Below are 26,482 nucleotides of genomic sequence, written 5' to 3'. Positions count from 1 at the left end.
GCCTGGGCACAGGGCCAATCAGGAGCCCTGCGAGGGGGCAAATCCGCATGAGAGAGAAAGAAGCACAAGTGCCTCTCTCTGTCTCTCTCTACAAATGGCGGAGGACGCTCGGAGCTGCAGGGGAAGGCTCAAAAGTGTCCCCAAAACATCTCGCTCCATCGCCCCCCTATCGCCCCCTTTTCGTTCCATCGCCCCCACGCCGCCCCTTTTCGTTCCATTGCCCCCCTGAAAAATGAAATCGCCCCCTGGGGGGCGGTACCGCCCAGGTTAAGAACCACTGCTCTAGACAAGCTATTTTTTTAAGAACAGGTTATACTAATGTCGATATAATATTAAGATGTAGGATATCCGTAAAAGAAACAGTGACAGAGTCTGGTTGTGGAATCAAAAGGGGAATCTGCCTAGAGCAGGGGTAGGCAACCTTGGCTCTTTTATGACTCGTGGACTTCAACTCCCAGAATTCCTGAGCCAGCCATGCTGGGAGTTGAAGTCCACGAGTCATAAAAGAGCCAAGGTTGCCTACCCCTGGCCTAGAGTCTCTACATTGCCACAAATGGACTAAGTTCATCTCTTTTTGAATTCTGTTCATCCTTATCAAGCACCAAAATAGTGTTGCTACTTGACTAGATTCCCGTCCATGGGCATGAACAATAAATCAATATAATTGGAACTGAACATGTGGCCCTCGTCTTTCATGGCTGACAATAGCCAGTTATTCAGCCTTCTGATTATCTGATATTATTTACAGACCAATTCTTTTGCAGATTACAACATCAGATTTGCCTATTGGTTAGGTTAGGGCAAAATGCAGTATTTTTCACCTGCAGCAGCAAAATAAGCAGCCAGGCCAAAAAGACATAGGAAATATTACAAAAGTTAGACCCAGAGTAATTTTTCTTCTACTATCAGAACCAAATAAGCCTATGATAAGAGTGGGCAAATTATTTCAATTGAAGTCATATCAATTGGGCATACTGTCTGAGGACATATATTGCATCATAATTGTCCTCCATATAATTTATAGAGCCAAATTGTCTGGTTTTCATCTGTTCCTACATCAATTTAAGCAATTTTGATCTTTGCTCTCCCTCGGTAAATGTATCACAGCTTTCTAAGACTGTCAGGCTCCAATTGTTAAGATCCTCTAAGGCAGGTTATTACAAGATGTGAATTTTTGATGTCTGCTGGTCAAATTCAGAAATGCTGAAGGAGAACAATGAATTATGGCTTTACTTACCCCGGCAATCCATAATACAAGATAATGAAATACTACAAAAAAAGGGGGAAAGGAGTAGAGAAAAATTATTTTCTTCTACCATTATCTCAAAGACTTCCGTGATAATGATTCTAATATCATAAATAGATTTAAAGTAAACTGTACTTCTAAGTACCCCAAATGATATCTGCAAATATCATAGTTTCATAGTTTTTTATCCCTTTCATAAGAGAATTGAGAATGTGCTGATCATATGTTATGAATGCATTAATAACTCTTTCTATAATCATCCTACTCACATAGCAACTCCATTAACTAATATCAGTGTTTGCAGTTGTATTCCACCCAATACCTGCTTACTATATATACCTGTATTTGTAAATGAGAATACTTCATGAAACTACTGAGGTGACTTCCAAAAATGGTTGTACTGTAATTAAGATTAGTTAGATGCTTATGTTGTCCTGTTCTTTAAGGTGTTTTATAATATAGTGGAGATGACCAATGAGTTTAGCTTGAGTAATAAAAATATGGACTCCTCATGTATTTATTTTTAAAATATTTTATACATTACTTTTCGTACTGTTTTGATTTTAGGATACTGTACAATCAAACTTAATGTAATTATGTAAAACACAGTAATAAAAACAGATTCAGTATTTGGAACAGAGTTAACACAACAACATACTGGATGCTGGATAGCAAAAAAATGTATTTGCCCGTACACAAAAAGATTACCAAATGAATCACTGTAGACAGTATGTAATAACTACTATATTGCTGTAGGAACCATTATGAAATTGGGAAGTAGATGCTTAGTTTAACAGCCTCTCACAGTTTATAAATATGACTGGCTGATAATATGGATGGTCTTTGAATCGAATGCAATGTAACAATTATTTTAAAACAATTTCAATAAACTGAATAGGAATGTCTTAGGATGGATACAGCTCCAAAACTTTTTTTTGCCTGGTCTTCAATCTCTACCTCGAAGATCCAGAGAAATAAGGCAACATGAAGATTAATTTAAAAAACTATGTTACACCTCAGATGGGTATATTAAAACTTGAAAAATAAGAAAGGGTGGAAAATTTCAGCACCAGATCCTTTAGTTATTATGTCAGAACTCTATTTCCAAGAAAGTACATGTTTAAAGCCCTGGTAGCAAAGAAAGAAAAAAGATGTCTGGTCCCTGAATTAAAGGCACTGACTGATTTTGTTAATAAAATTTCCCAGTGCTATGGGACCTGCATCAATTTTCAGGGCAATCACCAGAGCAAGCCCTGTCCAAATCATTGCATTATCACAGAGAACAAATAAGGACTCCCAAAATTAGGGCAGAAGGGGAGGGACCCCTGTGTTCAAAAACTTTCTCTTGTTCCCTCATAACATTTATTTATTTATTAACTAATCACATTTATAGAGCGACCCATCTCATCTAAGGTGGTTTTAATCATTTTCTGAACTAAGGTCTCTGGGACAAATGACCTGATTAACCCTTCTCCAACCACCTTTGAGAGGAGGCATTGAGGTTTCGTGGTTAGGGCAGTGTTTCTCACCCTTGGCAACTTCAAGATGTGTGGACTTCAATTCTCTGAATTCCCCAGCCAACATCCTCGAATTACGACCAAAACTGGGGCCAAAATTTCCATTCCTAAACAATGTGCTTATTGAATTGCGCCCAATTTTACAATGTTTTTGCCATGGTGATTAAGCGAATCTCTCCAGTTGTTAAGTGAATGTTGTGGTCCTTGAACAAATCCAGTTTCCCCCATTGACTTCACTTGTCAGAAATCGTCTGGGATACTCCAGCCATTGTAAATATGCCAATTGCCAAATGTCCAAATTTTGATCATGTGATGCTGCAATCAAGGTCATAAGTGTGAGGACCAGTTATAAGTCATTTTTTTCAGTGTCATTGTAACTTTGAATGGTGGCTAAACAAATGGTTGTAAGTCAAGAATTACCTGTTTTCTTTTTATATATTAGATGTGCCCCACATTACAGTTTAGGTTAATCCTATTCCCCTCTCAGATGTTGCTTTAAACAGCTTGATAGCTGCTTCTAACATAGACTTCTCTCATTTAGTACAGGGCTGATTCTAATCAGTCACTGGTCAAACAGTCGTACCACTTTACAAGCAAGCATACATTATTAACACAGGGCACAATAATCTGTATGCAGTTATATAAACTATATGCATTAGATCCTTTAGAATGGGACTGCAGTAAGTCAGATCATATTTCCAATTTACCCAAGACAGAACCGATTTAATTATTTATTAGTATTTTATTGGATTTAGATGACCCTGCGTGACTTACCTGTGAAAAGTAAGAAACAATCAAATGAAGGGGGGAAATGTACATCTGGAAAAAGAAAATATTCCAATACACCAGGGGAAAAAAGCTAACAGAGTTTGACAACCACCTTGACCCCAGCCATGGAGCGGAATCCAGGTTTTCAGAGAATCCAGAACAACTAGAGGGATACTGTTCCAGAGGCCAGGTGCCAAAACAGAGAAAGTATACTTCCCATGTCCAAATAAGTGATGCTGCTTAACTGAAGGGAATTGGAATGCTATAGTCTAATCTTACTGAGAGGACAAATAGCTGGTCCCTCAAATAACCATGTTCTTATGCCATGAAGGGCTTTCTGGGTCATAACCAATAGAAGCCAGCTGGCAACCACTGCAGCTTGTGAAGCAGTGGTGTCACATGGATATAAGAAGGCATGCCCACCACTATCTATGTTGTTGCACTCTGGACCAGCTATAACTTCCAAATGGTCTCTGAAGACATCCCCATATAGAGTTCACTGAAGTAATCCATTTGCGAGGTTATTAGGGTATGAATAGGGTATCTTAAGGGTATCATAGGGTATCTGAAGGATATCTTATTCTAGGAATGGGTTCAATTGGTGCATCATATGTACCTGTGCAAAGATCTTGACCACAGCTGCCACCTGCTCTTTGACCAGATGGATCTAAGTCTTTCATTCCAGATCTAAAGTTTCTATGAAGATCCGGTTTATTACATTTATCTAGAGCTCTGTCTCTGGAGCACATACTGTAAAGCTCAATCAGCTGCATTTCTTTCTTTCTTTCTTTCTTTCTTTCTTTCTTTCTTTCTTTCTTTCTTTCTTTCTTACATTCAATGTAAGCCTCTGATCCAATTCCTATGAATACTATTCAGAACTGTCTAGCATCCATTTATTCATTCAATTTATACAGTTGCCCATCTCAAATACATGATATCTAACAATGAATAAAAACAAGATTAAAACTTAACATATACAGCAACCAATACAATTAACATAACCATGATACAGATTCAACTACTTTGTCAGAGCCCTAGGCTTAGCAACAAAACCATGTTTATAGAAATCCAAAAGGACTGAGGCAAATCTAATTTCCAGGGCAATGATCTTCCAGACAGAGGTGTCACAACATAATAAGCTCTTTTCCTGGGTACTGCCAGATGACCCTCCCTATTAGATGCAACCAAAGCATGCCTTTCCTTCTGGATTAACAGGAAAAGTAGACGCAATTATAGACAGACCTGCAAAATTTCATCCTATTTTGGTGGGGAAAATATTTACAAGCCCTTTGAACAATTCAATTTCAAAGGAGAGTAGCTTAAAAACTCCTACAGACTTCTGCAATATATGGCCCACTTAATTGTTCCAGGATAATTTAACATACCCAGAAATTTGTTTTCATTTTAATATAAAAGGGAAAAGTATTAACTACTTCTGATTACCTCCAAGGCTTCCTGGAGCAGACTGGGAATATACAAAGCTCTTGATCCTCAAAATGGATCAGATGGTTTTTATGCACCAAAATATTAAATGTGTTCTCTAAACACATATAAATTCCAATCACAAAACAGTCTATCACAGATATTCAAAAACGGAACCCTAGAATGTAGTAAGTATTCCTCTGCAAGTGCCCATTTTAGAAGCAGGCTGTCAAAAGCGTCTTGTCTGTGATTATTGATCTACCCCAAAGAAGGTCTTTTAGGAAATCATTTGTTTCCAATATAATTTGAAAACCACTTCAACTGAAATGGAGGGATTACAGCATGTATAATCAGTTACTGCAGTATGAATGTTCCCTAGATCCCAGATCTGAAGAAAAAAAACAGAACTAAAAGGTAATTTTCAGATTGGCGCTTTTTACAACTTACTTATTTGCTTACCATTCAGTTTAAAAACTTTACAGAAAGAATCATCTGCGGTTCTCTAGATGTTGTTGGATTTGAATTCCTATTATCTTTGATTGTATTGCCCGAATTTGCTGAAGCCAACAAGCTATTTTAGGCTGCCTGCCAATACCTTTGTGGATATGTTACTAAGGGGGAAAGCAATTTGCAACCCTCCAAATGTTGGATTTTGCCTTCTATAATCCTGCTTCAGAACAAAAAATCACACGACTTTCACTCAGGACATGGTGAGCTAGAAGTCCCTAAAGGAACAGGGACAGCATCCACTGGTCAAAATTGGTGGCCAGTGGCTGGAGCCTGGTCAGCAGACAGCTGCTACCCATGAGTAGACTGCAGGAACAGGAATTTTTGCAGTTGGCTATGAGTGGAGTGGCTGGGAGTGAAGAGATTCCATCTATGTCCACAGTCATCTCTCTCTCTCTCTCTCTCTCTCTCTCTCTCTCTCTCTCTGTGTGTGTGTGTGTGTGTGTGTGTGTATGCGTGTGTTTGTGATGTCATGGAAAAGGAACAAGTTTTACTGGACAAAACTTAAATTGATTTCAACTTAGATTTTAAAATGACAGGTTCCAAAAAGATGGGAAAAATGATATACTAGATATACAAATGAAACCAGCTGATGTTTTAATAACTAAAAAAGAGACAAATGTGATAATAGATAATAAGTGATTATTATGTAATAAATAGTAAGAGTGACTTAGATATTTTTTCCTCTATTGTATTTACAAAGCAGACCTGTTAAAGTATTGAAATACTTGGTGAGAAAAAAAAAGACACCACGTTCTAGGACATTATTTGAAGAAAATAAAGATCAAGATAGTTAAAAGTAAAGGGAAGGAATATAAAGTTGTTTTATTTGACCAAGGTGAAAAAAGATGTTATTCCTGGCAATCCTTAATGGACTTTTGAACAAGATTGAACAATGAGGTTTTAAGGTACGTTGTTAAAATTGTTTATACTTGTTGTGACACAGAGGAAAATAACTTCTTTATACTTCCTTTGCTATATTTTTTCCTTTTTATACTTCTATGTGTATGTGTGTGTATTCTTTTCTACACTTTTTATTGTTTGTGGCTTGTACTAGTTTTGATTTGCATAACTGTAATTCTTAATAAAATCATTTTGGGGGAAAAACAAAGATGACATAACTGGAACAGCTGTACTTGGAATTTCTATAGATTTCATTTCTATCTCAGAGTAGAAGACAGAGTAACTGTGAAATTAGCCTTTCAGATCCAGAGTGGATCATGGGTGATTCTGGGTACTTAAATCAGAATTACCAGGATTTTGCATTCAGACAACATACTGGACCTACCATTGACCTGCTTTACTATATCGTGTAAAAACAAGAAATTGTTAGAGGACTCTGATTTTAATAAAGTATATACATGTTGATACAGTACAAATATTGATGAGGAATGCTGCAATGCTATGAGCTGATGTGAACACCCAGATCAAATACCTGAGCATCTTTGTAGAAGCAATTCACTAGTATAACTCTGAACAGAGTATGAATCAAAGTCAAACAAATCACTGCATACTCCACAAATCCAGACACTGTGATTTTTACATCATGGTTTATTTCTTCATAATGTGAACTCTCTTAACTGTAGTTTATTCAATAAACCATACTCAAAATCCATGCAGTTTACTAATAGGACTATGTGTCTTGCAAACCTAGACACCTGGGTTGAGCATTTCAATTTTAAACATACAATATCTTCCTTTTTTTCCCCACTTTTCAAGTTATGGGGAGCTCTCAATGAAGATTATTCCCCCTCCCCCCATAATAATCTTGACCCAGATGATGTCCCGCCTGAAACCCTTTCTCCTCTTCCATCAACTTCTTCTGACTGGAGTTTTTTCCAACCAAAAGAACAAGAAACCATGAGCAGAAAAGACACAAAGCCTTTTGACTTGGCAGCGCCCAGCTGGGTGCGGGGCAGCGGAGAGCCGCGCTGCTGCCAACCTCCTCTTCCCCGCGACCGGGCACACGCTTTCGAGCCCCGCATTCCGAGAAATAAACCCCTTCCGGTAAGCCACGGACGGTGACGTCTCACTCAGGCCCTTTCCACAGGGCCTGCGAGCTCCCAGGCGGGCGAAAACAACCTTGCCAAGCCAGCTAAGCTAGCCAGCCAGCGCTAAAGCTTGCCGCCACTCTCAGGACTTTATGCCAGCGCTTGGGGGGGGGGAGGGGAGGGAGAACTTTGCACGTCACGACGTCAAACTTCTCCGTGCAAGAAAGCAAAAGGAATTGCCGGAAGAGCCCATCATCGTCAACTCCCCAGCAGTGCTTCAGGGGACAACATTTTTCCAGCATGACGCGCGTTCCTCGCAGCGGCGCACCCAGCCCGGCGGCCCCGCCAGGCGCCTCTCCAAGCCCCGCGGGTCCGGGTTGGAAGGCAGCGCGGGGCCACCTTTGCCTCCTCTTTCACACTCCCCCCCCCACTCATCTCTCGCCCCTCCCCTCGCCCCATTAAAGGCGCCGCGCGCTGCGGAGCTTTGGCGCTCAATTCGGTTACCTTCTTTGGCTTTTTTCCTCCTGGCCAGGGTGCCTCCGAGCTTTCCGAGGAAGGAGTCATCTTTCTTCCGAGAAGGGGGCGATTTGGGGGTCGGAGACTTGGGGGAAGACGGCGATTTCTGAGGAGAGGTCGCCATGGCGGTGGCTCCCACGAAACGGCGCCCGAGCCTGGTTGGGGAAGCGAAAGCGGAGAGGCTTCGCTCGACTCAGCGACCAGCGGCTCGTCCCTATTCCCAACGGAAGCGGAATTATTCCAAGCATCTGAGGCTGTTCTGGGTCTTGCTCCTTCCCTCCCGCCCTCGGTCCTCCTTCCCTCCCTCCCGCGCACACCCAGGGAAGGAGTTTTTCTCCCTCTGGCAAACGCGCGCCGAGTCTGCTCGGCTCCGTGGAGAGCAGCCGCCACCGCCGCTCTCTTCCTCCGGCCGCAGAGCTTGCGGGTTTGGCCCACGAATTGCTCTGCATCTTCGGCGGATCCGCAGATAGACGGACCCTCTTGGAAAGATGCTGCGGCCTGGATCTTATGCAAACATACGGGGAAAGCGTCCCGGTGTCCCCTGCCTGCTAAGGCATAGGTCTGCAGCCCGATCCTACATACGGTTACTTGACAGGAACGTCTGCGGAGTTGAATCTTAAGTTTTCAACTCCACGCCTAGCTAACGTTTCACTTGCAAGGGAGAGTTTGGGGAAGACCCTGCGAGTCTCCAGTCTGCATAAGCAAACTCGTGCCTTTAGTTGCACTTTAGAGCTTACAAGGGAGAGAGGTCCCACGCAATCTGCTCCCCAGGGCAGATTCATTCACCATACCTGCATTATTGGCCGGGGCAATTTCAAAAGGTAGCATAGCTTGTGCTCCCAGAAAACATTTCCCGCGACGTCATTTCCTAGCCCAGTTGCAGTTATGCAAACTGCTTCTGTACTCTCTAAACGTCAAAAGTAAGCCTTTGTTCCGTTCAATAAGCTGTATCGCCTCTTTCCACTCCACGGCTCATTTTAACACACACACCCCTCGGGAGGGGGGGAAGGCTGGATCGGGAGAAGATACAGATGTGCCACCGCCGGTTCTTGAGGATTACATGCAGCCGAGTAAGAATTCAATTTAGCGTTAGAGGAGTGTTGAAAGGGGCTGGAAAGAGATGTTTAATGCAATGATTTTGAAGGCTAAGCGAGCTAGCGAGGAAGTAACGGAACACAAAGCTGGGGATTACTCTTCCTGCTTAGGAGGATCTGCTTCACATGGCACAGTCTGTATTTCTGCCCGCTGGTATTAAGCAACTGGGCCATTTCCAAGATGTCGGCAGGTGGGAGAAATCAGCCCAATAAAATGATGAATTGTATTCAACATTTACATGAGACCACTGGAAAAGGTCATAAATGTGGTCCGATATCATAGCTATATGTTGATATTATAGTACCCAGCTTTAGATTTCAGTCCCTGGCTGAAGAAGAAATACTGTGGAGGTCCTTTCCTGGTATCTGAAGGTCTGAATGAGGAGAGTTGGGTTTAGGCTTGAATCTAGCAAGTTCAAATCACTTTGGTTTCAATAACATGCTGGTCATCATAAGTTACTTGAAGGAATGACATTTTTCCCAGATGTATCTAATTCATGGTTCTTCCTGAACTGTTCCATCCTGTTAGTCTTTTATGCATATTTTACATAAAACAGTTTTTTTAAAAAAAAAAAAATCTATTTGGAATACTAAATAAAGATGTTCAGAAACAACTACTGTATTGTCTTACACCTATCATGCAAGTTTCAAAAAACAAAGTACAAAAATAACATTTAGAGTAAACCAATTGTTTTATTATTTGTTTCAGTACAAATAGCCTACTTAATCTCTTTACATCTTGTTCAGAATAAATGCTTATATATTAAATTACAATGTACAAAGTACAACTATTTATCATAGTTTTAAAGATTTAATATGTATAGTGACTTTTAATTTGTAAACACATCTTATAACTTGCATTTGCTTAACAGCACACTGTTATTTATTTACAATATACATATAGAGTATAATTTCTAATTAATTGTAACTGTTCATGGTTACAATGGCATTCTAATCACAAGGATACCATCCTCCAACTCAAGAATTAATGTAAAATGCTAAGAGGTATGTAGTGGTACTTATTCCAATCACTTTCATCAACAAGATATGTTTACAAATGAGAAACATGGATCTAAGGATCCTTAGACCCTACTTTTAATGACAACTAAAACAGTGTTGCAGTTTTGTAACTCTCAAGTATTCTCAGAATTAAAAATCCAGGAAGTAGAACACAAAGACCATTCTAGTATTACTTCCTCAATGGAACTGTATTAGATAAGGCCCTATTAAAATTCAGTCATTCTATTTCCACAAAGGCCAATGCTATTTTTATATTACCAATTGAAACATTATTCCTTTCTCCTACAGTTGCACTGTGCAAATAAGATTTTGATCCCAATTTATTTGATTTCTATAAGCCCCAACCCCATCTCCACAAGTGACTGGACAGCATACATTGTAATAATGCATTAATGGTGTTTACTACACTGGAAGGACAAGTGTTTTCTGAGGACTGTATGCATCCTTCTGTATTTATATTTGTCAAGCAGTATAAACTTATCAAAATATAGTTCTTTGGCTTATTGAAACTTCCTGTTCCTTCCAGAAAATACTGTTAGCATTCTTCTGTTTCTTTTCTCATGTTCCTTACTCATCAATTAGGCCCTGTTATGAATACAAAAAGTAAAAGTTAATACCATTTTTCTATTGCATTAAAGAGCATACTGTATTCATTATATTTGGTGTTGTGTGACAAAAGTGGGGAAGCCTGAATCGGAACCAGTTCCGTCTAGTTATTATGCTGTTATGTCCATGAATGCTATCAGACATGGTATATATAAATGCTCACCAAGCATTTGTGAACAGGTTGCCCATCTGTATTGCTGTACATGTTGACTTTTCTACCCCATCAGGGATACTATCCAATCGGGTTTATACACAAACTTGCTAAATGAGCAATATACAAGAAGCTGCCTTTATACATTTCCTTCAAGAATCAGCTCATAGTTCCAACAGGAACATCTCAACTTTGTTCATACCAATTTCTCACTTTCGTATTACTACATTCATTCTTGACCACATAAGAAACAATATATAATATTTATTTTATTTTATGAAATTTGTTTGCCACCCATCTTACTAGAGGGTGATTTTGGCCATCTTAAAATGTCAAAATAATCCATTCCTACTATGTAAAGGAATTATAACAGGTCACTTCAGCAAATTCAATATCCTCACACTTACAAGTCATACAAGTTTGCTTGTAGTAATGTCCTTACTTATTGGCCATTCATTCAGTTACTATTCAGAGTGATGACAGCACTGAACAAGGAAACTTATAATCAAACCTCAAATCCCATGGTCACACGATCACAATTCAAGTGCTTGGCAACCAGCACATATTTACGACAGTTACAGCATCTCGCAGTCATACAATTGTCATCTGAGACTTTCATAGCCAGCTTCCCACAAGTAAAGTCAATGGGGAATCTGACAGGAAGTTGCAAGTCACAGTAATGTAATGTTGCACTTAATGACCCATGGTAATTCACTTAACAACCACAGTTGGAAATGAAAAAACTAGTAAGTAAGGAGTGATTTTTCCCCTTACAACTGTGTTGCTTGGCGATAGAGTTACCAGTCTCAATGTGTTTGGAAAATGAGCACTAACTGTACACATTTTCAGGTGACATATATTGATTTTGTATACTAAATAAACCTTATACCAATACCTTAAACCTCTACTTTATCATAAATAGTTCATTTTCTATCTCAGTTCTCCTCCGGTCATTCTGATGATCTTCCAGTTCTATATCTTTGGCTCTGGAACAAGAAAAAGGTCCCAATAAGAGGATTGATCCTTTGATAACTTTTATCATTCTACACAAAGTTGATCAAGATCCTTTTTTTTTCCAGCAATGCAATAAAATGTGTTCAAGTTTATTTCCATTTCTATCATCATTTTCAACCCACACATCCATTAACTTGGCCAATTTTGAAAACAGTCTCCAAGATTGAAACATGCTTTTCTTGATGAGCATAGAAGTCACACACACACACACAAAATGCTATCAAAAACTAGCTTGAGGCATTGGATAATGTCCTCTGGAAAGATTCTTCCCTCTGATATAGGTAGACCTCAACTTACAACTATTTGTTTAGCAACCATTCAAAGTTACAATGGCACTGAAAAAGTTTCTTACAAGTGGTCCTCACACTTAACAATTGTTGCAGCATACCCATGGTCTTGTGATCAAAATTCAGCCACTTGGCAACCAGCATCCTGGGGCCATGTGACTGCAATTTTCAATCTTCCCAGCAAGTTTCTAATGAGCAAGGTCAACAGGGGAAGCCATATTTGCTTACATTAAGAACTCAATGATTTGCTTAAAAACCAAGGTCGTAAAATCAGGCATGACTCACTTAACCACCTCCTTGCTTATCTGTGGAAATTCTGGTCCCAGCTGTGATCATAAATCAAGGACTGTCTGTATATGACAGCCCTTGTTCTCCTTGCCTTGAGAAAAGCCACTGAAACCTAGCTTTTTAGCCAAATATTGGAGTTCAGATGAGTGGAGTCTTTTAGTTGTTTAATTATTAAGTTTGGGTCACTATTTTATACATTGGAGTGTTTTAATGATGTAGGTGTTTCTTTTTTAGGATGATTGTTCACAAATTTGTTGTATGCCACCCACATTATTAGGGCTGAATGGTCTTATAAATGCAACAAATATAATAAGAAATTAGATATTAAAGGAAAAATATGGTAGTATCAGGAAACAAAGCAGGAAATATATTGTACAACTCATGTATCATAATATTAAATATGTTGTTCAAATGGTTTAAAATTAGGATTGACTATGATTGTTTTATCTCAATTCAAAGGTAAAAAAAAAATATAAAAGGCTTTCCTTCCTTTCTTCCTTCCTTCCCTTCCCTTCCTTCCTTAGATTTCAAATCAGCATGAAAGTATCCTTAGAAGATATTCCATCAAAGCCTTTCAGTAAGGATAGTATAAAAAGGAAGAACCATCTAACTTCAAACCAAAATAAAAATACATATGCAAGGGGTAACACAGCAGTTTAGTTCAGTAAGGAACATATGCATGATGGAAAGAAAATCTTCTGACATCCATAAATACATATATAACAGTACATATATTTTCACCATTGATGCAAACTGCCAATTCTGACTTACATGATCAAGAGTTCAGCTTCATAGCGCATTAATCTGTTCTTCTCCAGTACTAGTTCAAACCATTCATGTAACAATTCAGATTCATCTTGTGTGCTTGAATCTGTTTAAGAAATTTTAAAAATGGCAGAATTAGTTTTTCCCCCTATCCCAAAAATTGCATCAAATATAAATAAGTAGTTGGAAATGTCTTCTTCCAAAATACTCCAGTGGCATTTTCTAAGCATTTTCAAATATTACAATCAAAATTTGCTGAACTAAAGGCTAGAAGACATATTATTAAAAAGTTAAATTCCATTTTTGACCTCACAGGGTTGTTCCACATACAGTAGCAGCATGCAAGTGCTGTTATCCAGCATGGGAGCCAGCAGAAAACATTGCTGGCTTAACAAGGGGCTGATCTCATTTCCAGCAATGAAGCAGAATAGAGGTCTTGTCTACACCGGAAAAGAGGGAGAATTGAGAGCTCTAGTGAAGAATGTTTTCTTTAGGACCAGTTGTGACCATGTCTCTATGGGATTGGAGAACTGACACCAACGGAGCTGGTCTCCTCCTCCTCTCCCTTCACTTCTCCTGCCACCAGTGGTAAGAAAAGCATTGACCTCTCCCAAGTATGGGAGAAACTCATAAGAAATTAGACAAATGGCATCACTATTCTTGTCTGCAGGTATTTCCCATTTTTCTGCCGTGTGACAGGGGAAACAATTTGACACACACTGACCACCTAGCATACCTTGTGCTGAAAAGGCAAAACCTGTTACTTTTGAAGTGAAACGGGTGGGGGTGGGGTGGGGGGCTGTAAGGCAGAGACAAGTTGAGGATAATATTGTATATTCATATCCAGCAAGCATATATATACAGTATATAAGCCCATACTCTCACTTATTTAAAATGTTTTTTCCATCAAACAGTTTCCAAGACTTTTCAAATCAGATTTTCGAGAAACTCTCAAGTGTAGCAAGAAGGCAGAGGGTATTCCTACTGTTTGTTTCCAACATCTGTATTTCAAAGATTATCTCTTTCTCTGGAACATGTTATACGTGCTTAGTTGTTCACACAACCAGACCTTGCATTGTTCTAAATTGCAATGGTTTCTCACAGGGGCCCACCTCAGTCTGGGACACTTCCAATTTGAGATGTACATTACACCCAAAATACAACCATGTACTGATATATCACATTATAAAAATCTGTACTTTCAGTAGCACTCACACAAAGTAGAGATGGGGAACACAGTAAAGCGAAATAGCCAGTATTTCTCTTTTGATATCCCATTGCTAGTGGTGGAATATGAACCTGTATAGAAAAGCTTTAGGAATACAGTGATTTCAGAATTCAGCTGATGTTCTAGCTGTACTAAAATTAAGCTACACAGAATTAAAATCAGTGCCTAAATGTGAGGCTGCCCCAGAAGATGCTCTGAACTGTAAAAGAAAAAGAGGAAAGACTGATCACAATTAACCTTGTCTATGCCCCAGGAATAACTAATTAATGTTATGGCTAAGATTATTTGAGGTTTTTCTAATGCATACGTGGTTGTTGCTCCAGTTGTGATCCTCTTAGTCACATTTTACTCAGCGCCTTTAGAGCACTTTATTTCAGCCCCATACACTCTTATTCAGTCCAGTAGCTAATGAGTAATTCCCTCTAACAAAAGAGCCTTTCATTTCACTCTCACACAATTATTAGAGGGGAGTTGCATTAATGTCATGGAAGACTATTGTTTGCAGGCCTGTCTCTAAATTTGGTTATTAAGAACCTTTGCAGCTCAATAATATTGCTTAACTGTGATGATTTTCTAATTACCATAATAACACCTATTAAATCACTTGAACTCCATAAGCACAGCCCTGCCTAAATACAGCTTAATCCAATAAGACCTGGTTATTTATTAAGCAATAAAGTACTATATTTCTAAAGGCTGAATGAATGGAACTGTAAGAGCTGTAACCATACATTAACAACATAAACATCGTTATAAGCAACTTCCCCAAATTAATAATTTTCGAAGGTTGTTTGCCAAATCTACATGTAAGGTTGACAAATGAGAAATAATCACTCCCTCTTTAAGAACACCAGCTTCTATCGATCAATCTATAGAGAACAGAAAAAAACCTACCCTAATAAAAGGAATTAAATTACTAACAACAGCGAATGGAGCAGAAATCTTCCATCTCCCAAGTCATGCCAAGTAAATAATGGCATAACAACTTAGCAGATCTAACTAAAAGTCTGTACATTGTTGAATGCCACAAATATTCAGTTTTTAAGACTTCGGGGCAGCTTAACCCATTTGTTCCATCCATATGAGAAGCCTTGTTTTGCTTTATGTTGTGCTAGGTAGAGATGCTTTTGATAAAGACTCTTGTGGGAGATATTTTTTTTAACATCAGTGTCCTCGTATCAGTATCATTTGCTATAGTCTGTTTCCTTTGGGCCCCTTTTATAAGAAACTGTTACTACCACTGAGTTAGCGCAGATGGAGAAGTGAGATTCCAGATCAGAGAGAATGGAGATGATCAAGCACCCTCCGATGTGTAGTTTCCAAGGTTGCGTATGAACTGGAAAGATCAGCACTATTCCATCTCCAACATGGTACTCGGAGCAAGCAACCAGCCTTCTTGCGGGGGAAGCATAGAATGAGGCCAGCTCACAGCAAGAAATTTATGCTGAGCACAAGGCAAATCTAAAGTCTCTCTCACAAAACAAAATGCATGATGGTTTTTAAAAGGTACCACCTGCTGTGGGCTGAAAAATAATTTGGCATACTTTGGAGCAATTAAATAACTGTTTGCTCTTCCAGCTGTTTTTTTTTTTTAAAAAGAGTATCATTGCTGTGCTATCATGTGCATCAGCGCTAAAGTTGCTAGAAAACATATTCGGCCCTACCTATGGCATCTTCAAATTGCCTATGCTTTAGATGTGCTGGTGCCCACAGTGATGCCCAAAGACACCAGAATACCTCCAGGACTGCATCTCAATCTGCATTGTCCGCTAAGTCAGGGGTTCCCAACCTTGGCAACTTTTAAAATTGTGGACTTCAATTCCCAGAATTCCCCAGCCAGAATGGCTGGCTGGGGAATTCTGGGAGTTGAAGTCCACAAATCTTAAAGCTTTCAAATTTGGGGATCCCTGCGGTAAGCAAATAGTCTCCAGTGCCTACTCAGAGCCCCTCTTCCTCCTCACCCCCTCCTCCTCCCAGTCTTTCTATAATGCAGTGTTGATGTCACTGAAAAGTGTCTTCTTAGAAAGGGTGGATACGAAAGTAATAAAAGTGAAAGAGGGAGAGAGTGACTGAATGGAAAAGAGAAGAGTTCCTTCACCTTTCTCTTATTCTTTTTGTTACACAAGTATAACATGTACTGGTTTTTGACCGCAATAAATTGAATTGATTGATTGATCACAAGTATAAAGTGCTAGAATTCTACCCTCTTTTAAATCTTGCCTCTTCTAGTAGAAATGTGTAGTTACATGGGATATGCTAAGATAGCCCATAAGAATACAGATTTACAGTCACTTCTGGACCAAGTAATCTGTAAATCTCCTTTATTAATCTTTAGTAACACTATTCTGAGATGTAGCAAAAAAATCTTTTTCCTTTTCAGTATCTGTTTGTTTCAGTATTAAATAATGACCTGTTTTCCTTCCTTCATTTGTGTGTGTGGGGGGGGAAATACTGGGATTCACAAATTTGCTTGTTTGTTTATTTAATAATATTTGTGCTACCCATCTCACTTATAAGGTGACTCTGGGCAGCTTTAAATTTATAACTAAATAAACATGTTGATAATTGAGCTTGATTCTGGATGACTTCCTGGACATATCTGTGTTGATATCTTGGCAACTATATAGAAGGTAATTGTCATTTTCTTTCAATTCCCCAGTCTAGCCTACAAGCTGGAATTTTCTTGTGGCCTCTCAAACACTAACTAAACTGCTCTCTGCTCCAGCTGTTCACTTCTATTAGGTGGTTGAACATTGTCCTGTACGTCTCAAGATTAGCCACGCCGTCCCCAACAATCATCATACGATACCAAGGGGGAAAGTTCTCACATAATCAAAAATGCCCACAAGCCTAAACATTTCCTGTATCCCATTCTATTCCAATCTATTCTAGGAGGATAAAAAGTTAAATGCAACTGAATTTTTCTTACAACTTCTCAAACAGCTTCAGGAGGGCTGGCATGTTCTTCAGATCTCAGATTTTCTGCCATTCTTACCTTCTTCCCCACGTAGTTCCCTCTCCAGCTGAACGCCATACACCTCAAGAGCTCTCTGTTGCTCTTCCACTTCTTCCAATAACCGTTGGATAGCCTGGACAAATGAATAAATAAATCTAAGAAATAAAATCTTCAAAGATGCTACTTTGATATAGAGAAAGTCCTTGACTTACAACCACAACTGAGCCCCAAATTTCCGTTGCTTAGTGAGATGTTGGTTAAGTGAGTTTTGTCCCATTTTACAAGCTTGCTTGCTACAGTTGTCAAGTGAACCATTGCAGTTGTTAAGTTAGTGAGCGAATCTACAGTTGTTGAGTGAAGCTGACTTCCCCATTGACTTTGCTTGTCAGAAGGTCACAAAAAGTGATCACATGACCCCAGACACTGCAATTGTCAGAAATATGATCTGAATTTTGATCATGTGACTCTGAGGATGCTGCAATGGTCGTAGGTGTGAAAAATGGTCATAAGTCACCTTTTTCAGTCCTGTTGTAACTTTGAACAGTCACTAAATGAACCGTTGTAAGTTGAGGACTACCTATACCTACTTCATGGCTCTCTATTCAATTAGACAGTGACTCATTATAATGATACTGCTATTTTCCTAACGGTTACATGGAGATACTGGGAACTAAATGTAGGTCTTTCAGCATACGTAACATACCCCTTTGGATGTTTTTCTATGTCCCTATCCCAAAAAATGTATTTAAACACATACAAGTACATATATATATATATATATATATATATATATATATATATATATATATATATTTCTGCTGTCAAGTATTGTCAGGAACCACAATAGTACCAACAAAAGTGCCTAATTGTTCTTTAGCAGTCATGCAACTGTGATAATAGCTAAAACCTATTCCATCCAAAAAAGCACTAAGATTACCCACAATAATAGCACACGCTTATAAAAAAAGAGTCTGGTTGCAGAGCTTCTAAGGCCCACAAATTTTGTCGGTAAAATGAATTGATGGGCATAAAGCCATCAGTCCAAAAAAACAAAAATAACATAGGTAAAATTGAAAATATATAAAACTAAAAAGAAAGGAAATTAATATAAAATTTTGAGACCTGTGGAAAGATGGATAGTGCACAGAGGTAGAGAACTGGGCAACCTGGAATGCCAGTTTGGTTTAGTGGTTAAAGTGCTAGCTTAGGAACAAAGAGATTGTGAGTTCTAGTCCTCGGACATGAAAAACTGGGTGACTTTGGGCCAGCCATGCTCTCTTAGCCTAGCTCACCTCATACAATTGTTGTGAGGAAAATAGGAGGAGGAAGGAATATTAGGTATCTTTTCCACTTTGAGGTATTTATAAGCAATAATAAAGGTGGGATAAAAATCAAATAAATCTAAACATGGAACAGTCAGAAGAAATGACAAAGAGAGGTCATGTTCCCTACCTGGAAATGTCTTCAGGATAGGATAAATAAAAATCATATCGGATAGCTTGTAAAGAGAACAGTGAAGGAACATTTGGCTTCACTGAGCCATCTCCATAAGGACATAAGCATTAATGAAAAGGAATATTTTTGCAGTTTCCCAATAACATGGCAGAAGACAATGCATGCAAACTGGCCACATTTTTACTGTTGAATACATTACATGTAGAGTAAGAAATTAATTACCTGTGCTTTGTGAAGTCTTTTTAGTTCCTCTTGTTTAACCAGTTGCTTTGTTTCTTTTGCCAACTTTTTGTTTCTTCTAAGAGTACTTTTAACCTGCAAAAATAAACAACAACACATACCAAAGGAAATCAATACTTTGTACTTAGCCACAGATTTTCATAGACTTTCCTTTTAATGTGAATGTTAAGTAGCCTTTGACTCTGTTTGCTGGGCACAATCTGAGCCATTTGTTCTGATCAATAAGGGCCTTACCACAGTCTTTAGTTGGGCATTAACATTTTCTGTCGATAATGGAAATGGTAATGTTCTGTCAATTAAGATAAAACAGCACATCTATAAAACCAAGCTAATAATTCTGGTGGTTCTAAAGTAAACATTAGGGAATCTGGCATTACATTCAAATCTTCCTTAACTTACTACTGCTGCAAAATATTAAATCATATACTCTACCATAAAAAGAAAAAATAGAGTGCCTTCATACAAAATGCAGGCAGATTTAATATTAAACATTTCAATGTAGATATGTTGTTTATTATGCTATGTGCCTGTTCTGATTACACACTAGAAGAATAAAAATAGAATAAAATGCAATGCTAGCTACTTACAAGGAAAACATAAAACTTATCCTATTGTTAATAGCTGTAACAGATATCTAAAATCATCATCTTCTTCTTCTTCTTCTTCTTCTTCTTCTTCTTCTTCTTCTTCTTCTTCTTCTTCTTCTTCTTCTTCTTCTTCTTCTTCTTCTTCTTCTTCTTCTTCTTCTTCTTCTTCTTCTTCTTCTTCTTCTTCTTCTTCCAATATGCCTGTTCTGATTCTTTCCTCCTTTCTTTTTCTTCCTTCTTCTTTTTTCTTCCTCTTCCATGTCTGACTATCCTCAGCAGCTTCATAAATACTACTGGAGGCAAAGTAATGTCTTCTAGCAACCACAGAAGAAATATGGTCATCCAACACTATTCTGGTACTGTTCCTACACATAGGAGTCAATCTACTGTGTTCTCATCCTTCAATGCATGACATTGATGCCCTTTGATATGGGGATATCAAAGGGCATCAATGAAGCATACTTTCAGGGCTCAGCCAAACACATCAATTTCCTCAGAAAAGGAGCAGGCTAAATAGCATCATTTGAATTTTGATGATAGCAAGCCCCAATACTGGTTCCCAAAGACCAGATGCCAATGTTATACACAGTGCTTGATTCTGATACTGAGGATTTAAACCTGGAATTAAAAGCAAATCCACCCAGTCTTTGAGTACCTAGAAGACCACAGCTAGAAAGCTAGATCTGGCCTTGTGAAAGACCTGTGTTGTGGGTTCAGTTTGGGAACAATGTCAGATTCAGATAGCATTTGAGAATTCCTGGAACCAGAGTCTTTTTATTACACAAATATTCACCAAATAACGCTTTTAAATTCAAATCTGAGGTTCCAGCCTCATTTGTTTTTACACAATTTTCTACCTTTTAATTTATCTTCTATAATTATATTTTCTATGTCAACACTGTTTCATCCTGCAGGCTATGTCATGCAATGTAATCCATTTTCCTTTTCATTTATTGTTTTATTGTGTGTCTATTTCTTATTTTAAATCTTGCTCCCAGCTATTTGTGCATAGTCTGGCACTGGGACCTCTCACTGGCACTGAGAGTAGTATTTCACAGGCTCTTGTCTAGGGTTGTCACTCTAGGTCAGGCATGTCAAACTCACGATGTCACATGACATCGTACGACGTATTGGGACGTTTTCCCCATTGCTGGCAATGGGGTGGGCGCGGTTTCAGCGTGATGCATCTGGCCCGTGGGCCAGCAATTTGACATGCTTGCTCTAGGTCTTCTTGGAATAGCTGTCACACTGTTTCACCTTTTGCAGTGCAGCTAGTGCTCAAGGGTTTGTTATAATCTTTGTCAGCTGGCATGCTAATGCTCTAGAATAGATCTCTCCTTGCCAGGCCAGGCTCTTAATTTAGTGCCTGTGCTCTAGGTTGTTTGGAGTAATTGCTAACACTGAGGGCTTGGTTTCCTGCTGGTGTCTACATCTACAGCACGGGTGTCAAACTCGCCACATCACGTAACGTGTTCCGACATATCACAACTCTTTTTGCATTGCTGGCAACGGGATGGACGCTTTGCTTTGGTATGATGAAACTGGCCCATGGGCCGGCAGTTTGACACCCCTGATCTACAGTGTAACTGCCAGAATACTGGGCTTAATTTCCAGCCAGCACTCTGGGATTCTTATTCTGCTACCACTAACAATCTCCTGTTCACCTCTCTCCACAGCTCCTATTCACCTCTCTCCACAGCTGCTTTCTCTGTCACCACCATTTTTCTGCTCTGCCTATTATCTTTAAGGCTTCAGCTTTCAGTTTCTTCCATCTTCTTTCCAACTTTTCTGTGTTCTTGTTCTTCTTCCTCAATGTTCCCATAACCAAGTCCATCTCTAAAAGATTGGCTCATCCAATCTAAAAGGGCAGTCAAAGTAGATCAAGGGGGGAGGAGAGGGGATGATATTTGGCCATGATGCTTCCATCATCTTTCGTTCTACATAGTGCCTCTCAAGAAAACCCACATAAGAGAAGAGAAGGCAGAGCTGGGGGGGAGGGGGTGGAGTTAAATGTGTCCTTAGAGCAGCAAACCTTTTAGAGACTGAGTGCCCAAACTGCAACCCAAAACTCACTTATGTATCGTTGGGTGTCGGATGGGCGTGGCCCATTGGGTGGGCATGGCCGGGTGGGATTAAAAAGTTCAATCAATCAATTCCAACTTTACGAGATCTTTTTTTTCCCGTGAGAAGTTGAAATTGATTGATTGAACCTTTTTTTTGCACACAGTGGCAGAGGCCTAAAGCAAAAAGGTTTTATAAAACCCAGCTGAATACCTAGGACTCGGGCGACGGCATGCATGCCCACAGAGAGGGCTCTGCGTGTCACTGTGGCACACATGCCATAGATTCGCCACCACATCCTTAGAGCTTAGAGTCCTTACATTGCCACAAACTATCCACATCACTCGTCTTGAATTTTGTTACCCTTATATAGCGCCAATTTAATGCTGCCCATTAGTTCATTGGATTCTTGAGTATAGATTTGAATAAAACTTTTGTGCTGCAATTTAACGTATGATCCTGATCCTTTGCACCTTACAACCATTAAGTTGAAGATTTGCAGGCTCAAAACCTAACAAAATAAAAGCTGCAGAGCTTCAGCTGTATCTGGTGAGGAATATAGGGGACTAGTGTATTTAAAACTGCTCAGCAGTTTTATGTCCTGCTTGAACATTTGGTGGTGGCCCATTCTTGGTGCTGAGAATCTATTATCTATTCCCTTGACTCTTTGATCCTATGGGTTTGACCACATTCTATATCTCACCCTTTGGAATTCTCACAGTGGACAGGCAACTCAAATTCTGCATCCTTATAATACAAGTGAAAGACTGTGGACTGATCTATCGTCTTACCATTGGTATGGCTAGTAAGAGAATTGATTTACAGCAGTTCTATTTAACTCCCTGCTAGCATCTCATTAAGCTGTGAAACATATTCCCTTTGTCTTTTCTGCAGGAGGTCGTTTAACAGGGTGACCATAGCTGAGTTTGTTCCCAAATCAGGCTGGAAGCCAGACTGAAAAGGACTGTGTTAATAGGATTCTTCCAAAAATGTCAGCAGTTTTACAGGCAATATCTTTTCAAGCACCTTGCCTGTAAATGGATTTTTGTAACATGACTATAGCTGGCGAAAGTTGTCTGTATTTAGTTATCTTCTTTTTCTTCAGGAATGGATGTTCCACTTAATCATTCCCCTTTTATAACATAAGTAAACCACAATGGGGTAGGGAGCAAGAAAACATGTAATCGGCTAGAGAGCTGTAATCATCTTGCCATATCCTCAAGCCTTAACTATCAAAAGCAGATCCATATTTTTAGACCAAATTATGCCAAATAGCTCAGCATTATCTATAGCATTCAAGTTGGATAGTAAAGAATTTTATCCTTAAAACACCTTATGCAGATTGAGTTTGTTAGCTGCAACCTAAAGCATTCTGATAGGCCATTACTTGAGATGCAATGGAGTAAGTAAACCTTCTTTGTAAGCTTCATGACCTACAAGAGGCATGATTGTATTTTCTAAAGGATTATACTGCATGTCAACTACAAGGGGGTCTAACACTCCTTTTGCTGTAGCGGTTTGCTGCCATGATTCATTGTCTGGAATTCCCCAGAAAACAAGGAAAAAGCATGGACTCTACAGCACCAAAAATGGTAAGATTGTGTCAACAGTCTGTTCTATTTTCCATTAGAGAAACATAGTTTTGGCTTCTGGAAAATCCTCCCAGGCAAACCCTATAGAGCAACAGAGGCAATGACACTAAGACTACATTCTCCAGGTAGTGATCTGTCTTGGCCAGTTGGATAGTCTGAATTCCCTTAATATGCAGCTGACCCAGTTTGAAGGAAAAAAATCATCGTAGAGTTCTATAACTTTGCATCAAAGACCAGCTTAGCTTCCTCAGCCAAGGAGAATATCAGGCAACCAAATAATATCCCTCATCTTGATCTAACACCAGCCAAATTAGAAAAGGCTTTTTGGCAAATGAGTGGGTATTTCTTATTGATCACTGAGAATGCATCCTCACAGTCCCACTGCTGGGCTAAGGCTACACTGAAAATACAGATGGGCAAAGCTGTGTCAAGCAATCCAGGTTTCAGTAATACGTGCCACATATCATTTTCTTCATTCACAATAACATCATAAATAAGTGAAGTATAATTGTGAACTTCATTTAACAACAAATATCACCAGGGAATAAGAGATAGAGCTAAATCCGTAGAAACCAGGTGATGACCTGCAGCAGTCTATGTCCTCTGGCCATCAGGTGTTTTCTACCCTTGGTCATTCTTCATTTCTAACCAGCATTTATCTAAAGTTGGAGGCCACCAATGCCATCCCCAGGAAACATTTAATTTTCTACATTAACATAGAGAAAAAGTTATGGCAAGGGCAAAAACCACATACCAAGCTTATTTATTACAATTATGGAGTGTGACTTAAAGCAGCCTAATGCCTCAGATTCTGCTCTCATCCAAGCTGGAATGACTTCAAAACATCCCCAACATTTAGAAAACTCACCTGGAAGTACCCTCTCACAGCCCATAACCATAGGAGAAAGGAGAAAGAAAGCACTTATGTGTAAATACCTGACACATACCCACACAGAGAGAGACAGCCTCAGAGTTTTCTCAGAGGGACAGCCCTCCTTGATGTAGCTGAAGTTAGCTTCTCCTTCGTGCTGCTCCCCTAACCAGCAATTTCTGGCAAAGCCTCTACTTTGCCCTGAAAATCCACCATACAAATTGTTTTCTACTACCACCCACTTCCTTTCTTCAGAGTTAGCCAAAAACGGTAGAAGCTGTGAGATGATGCAGGGAATGAGCAAGTGGAATCTGCTCTCAAGAAGAAGAGGAAGAAGAAGAGGAAGAGGAAGAAGAAGAAGAAGAAGAAGAAGAAGAAGAAGAAGAAGAAGAAGAAGAAGAAGAAGAAGAAGAAGAAGAAGAAGAAGAAGAAGAAGAAGAAGAAGAAGAAGAAGAAGAAGAAGAAGAAGAAACAACAACAACAACAACAACAACAACAACAACAACAGCCTTTTGGCTAACTTCAAGAACTCGTCTTTCATGGAGTTCTACTAGTGAAACAGCTGATGCCTGGACAGCAGCCACAAATGACTGAAACGGCTGAGATTTTGTACTATCAGAGAGTCAGAGCAAGCCAGAAAATTATCTCGGACTTGGTTGCTACTCATATTCTAGAGAGAAGTGGGAAAACCTTAGATAGATGTATTTTAAAAGGAGAGGTTCAAATTATATTAAAAACAAAAAAGGGATTCAACTTGACCTCAAGAGAAAACCTTGATAACCTATGTAAAACAGTGTAATAATTGCCCCAATTTCATACAAGCTTAATCAGTGGAAGATGGATGGATTGCAGACTCCAGAAACTTAATGGACAACTGTGACAGATAATAGTGAGAGATGGTTGCTGAAATAGATGTTCTTATGACTGCAGTGAAATAAAATAAAGTCTTCTTTGAACCAAGCTCAGTTCCTGGGAACCTCATAGAGACAATCTTGCTGTCTTCTTGGCAGCATTAAGGAAATGATTTTCAGTGTGTTTTTTTCAACTTCCCAGTCTAACCTACAATCCTGGCACTTAGTTTCTCATTTCAATATTCATCAGGCCATCCTCAGCTTCTGAAACCAAACAAGATCAGCCAGGTATTTTGTGTCTAACCTCTGTCTTATTGTTACTGTTATATTGATTGCACTCCTATTCTGCCTTTTGAGACTGTAAGGCAGTTTCTCGTCTGGTGCCTTTAATCACTATACTAAAATGATGCTTGCTTTCTCATTTTCTCTCTCCCTTTCTCCATCAGCATTCTCCAGTCTTTCTGGCTACAGCAGTGTTTCTCAACCTTGACAATTTTAAGGCATGTGGACTTCAACTCCCAGAATTCCACAGCCAGCATTGCTGGCTGGAATTCTGGGAGTTGAAGTCCACATGCCTTAAAATTGTCAAGGTTGAGAAACACTGGGCTACACAGACCGCTGCCACTGGTGGTGGTGGTAGGTTATGGTTTCATGTGCGCAATCTAATCCCCTGCATGCACAAATGAAACTTTGCACGCAGTGGGCGACACTGCTTGTGCGGCTGGTTCCTAATGGGCCGCGGCCCAGGAGTTGGGGATCCCTCTTCTACACATATACACAAAAACATAATACACAAATAATTTAACACAACCCTAACTTAGATGTATATATATATAAAAGGCAAAGCTTCAAGGTACATGTACAGGCATATGTGCTACTTTAAATTTTCCTTTCTGATATTGATCTCTAATGTCTTCTAGCTCAACCTTTTATAAGTAGTGCATCAATGATGTGGTGGTCATTACACTTGCCTAGCAAATATAAGATTACTGGTTCAAAACCTAGAACAAATAAAAAAGAAATACATTTTTTTTCTTTTCCTGAGGTACCTACAGGTCTCCGGACCTTATAAAAAAAATATCACCGTAATGCACTGTTTCTTAATTCCTCTAGTAGCTTGAGTCTTTACTGTATCTTTAGATTTATTTAAAAATAAATAAATAGATAACTCCCCTCTCCCCTCTGGCAATACATTTATTTTACCGACTAACATTACTCTGTTTAATACAATGTTTTCTTTTATAATTATATTAAATTATTTTCCTTTTTGTACCTCTCTCTTTTCAATATCCCATAGCATCCCATCTGTTGCCTGCTTTATCTGTTGTATATCCACATAATGTTCTTTGCCATGTTCTCTTTATTTTTCTGCTGGCTTGAGCTTTTTCTTTATTTATTAAATTTGTATGACTCAGCAGTTCACCAGTAAATTCATACTTTAATTATGTA

At 39.1% G+C, this 26,482-nt stretch overlaps 2 protein-coding genes across 2 annotated transcripts in view; both read right to left on the bottom strand.

Moving 5' to 3' along the window:
* Positions 1–8,179, bottom strand: part of PARVA (parvin alpha) — a 78,800-nt gene extending 70,621 nt beyond the window's left edge. The window contains exon 1 of the mRNA XM_015822706.2: positions 7,956–8,179. Within this exon, the coding sequence (XP_015678192.1) occupies positions 7,956–8,091 (136 nt within the window). The 5' untranslated portion in view covers positions 8,092–8,179. The remainder of the gene's footprint in view (positions 1–7,955) is intronic.
* A 5,015-nt stretch (positions 8,180–13,194) lies between these two features.
* The window catches only part of MICALCL (MICAL C-terminal like), a 36,311-nt gene continuing 23,023 nt past the window's right edge, over positions 13,195–26,482 (bottom strand). The window contains exons 7-10 of the mRNA XM_029285419.1: positions 23,157–23,200; positions 19,054–19,146; positions 17,416–17,509; positions 13,195–13,298 (exon numbers count right to left, since the gene is read on the bottom strand). Of these exons, the coding sequence (XP_029141252.1) occupies positions 13,195–13,298; positions 17,416–17,509; positions 19,054–19,146; positions 23,157–23,200 (335 nt within the window). The remainder of the gene's footprint in view (positions 13,299–17,415; positions 17,510–19,053; positions 19,147–23,156; positions 23,201–26,482) is intronic.

This window comes from Protobothrops mucrosquamatus, unplaced genomic scaffold (assembly GCF_001527695.2).
Source record: "Protobothrops mucrosquamatus isolate PMUCROS unplaced genomic scaffold, P.Mucros_1.0 scaffold1652, whole genome shotgun sequence".
Lineage (NCBI taxonomy): Eukaryota > Metazoa > Chordata > Lepidosauria > Squamata > Viperidae > Protobothrops > Protobothrops mucrosquamatus.
The sequence above is the reverse complement of the archived record's forward strand: the minus strand, read 5'-3'. Positions and strand labels throughout refer to the sequence as shown.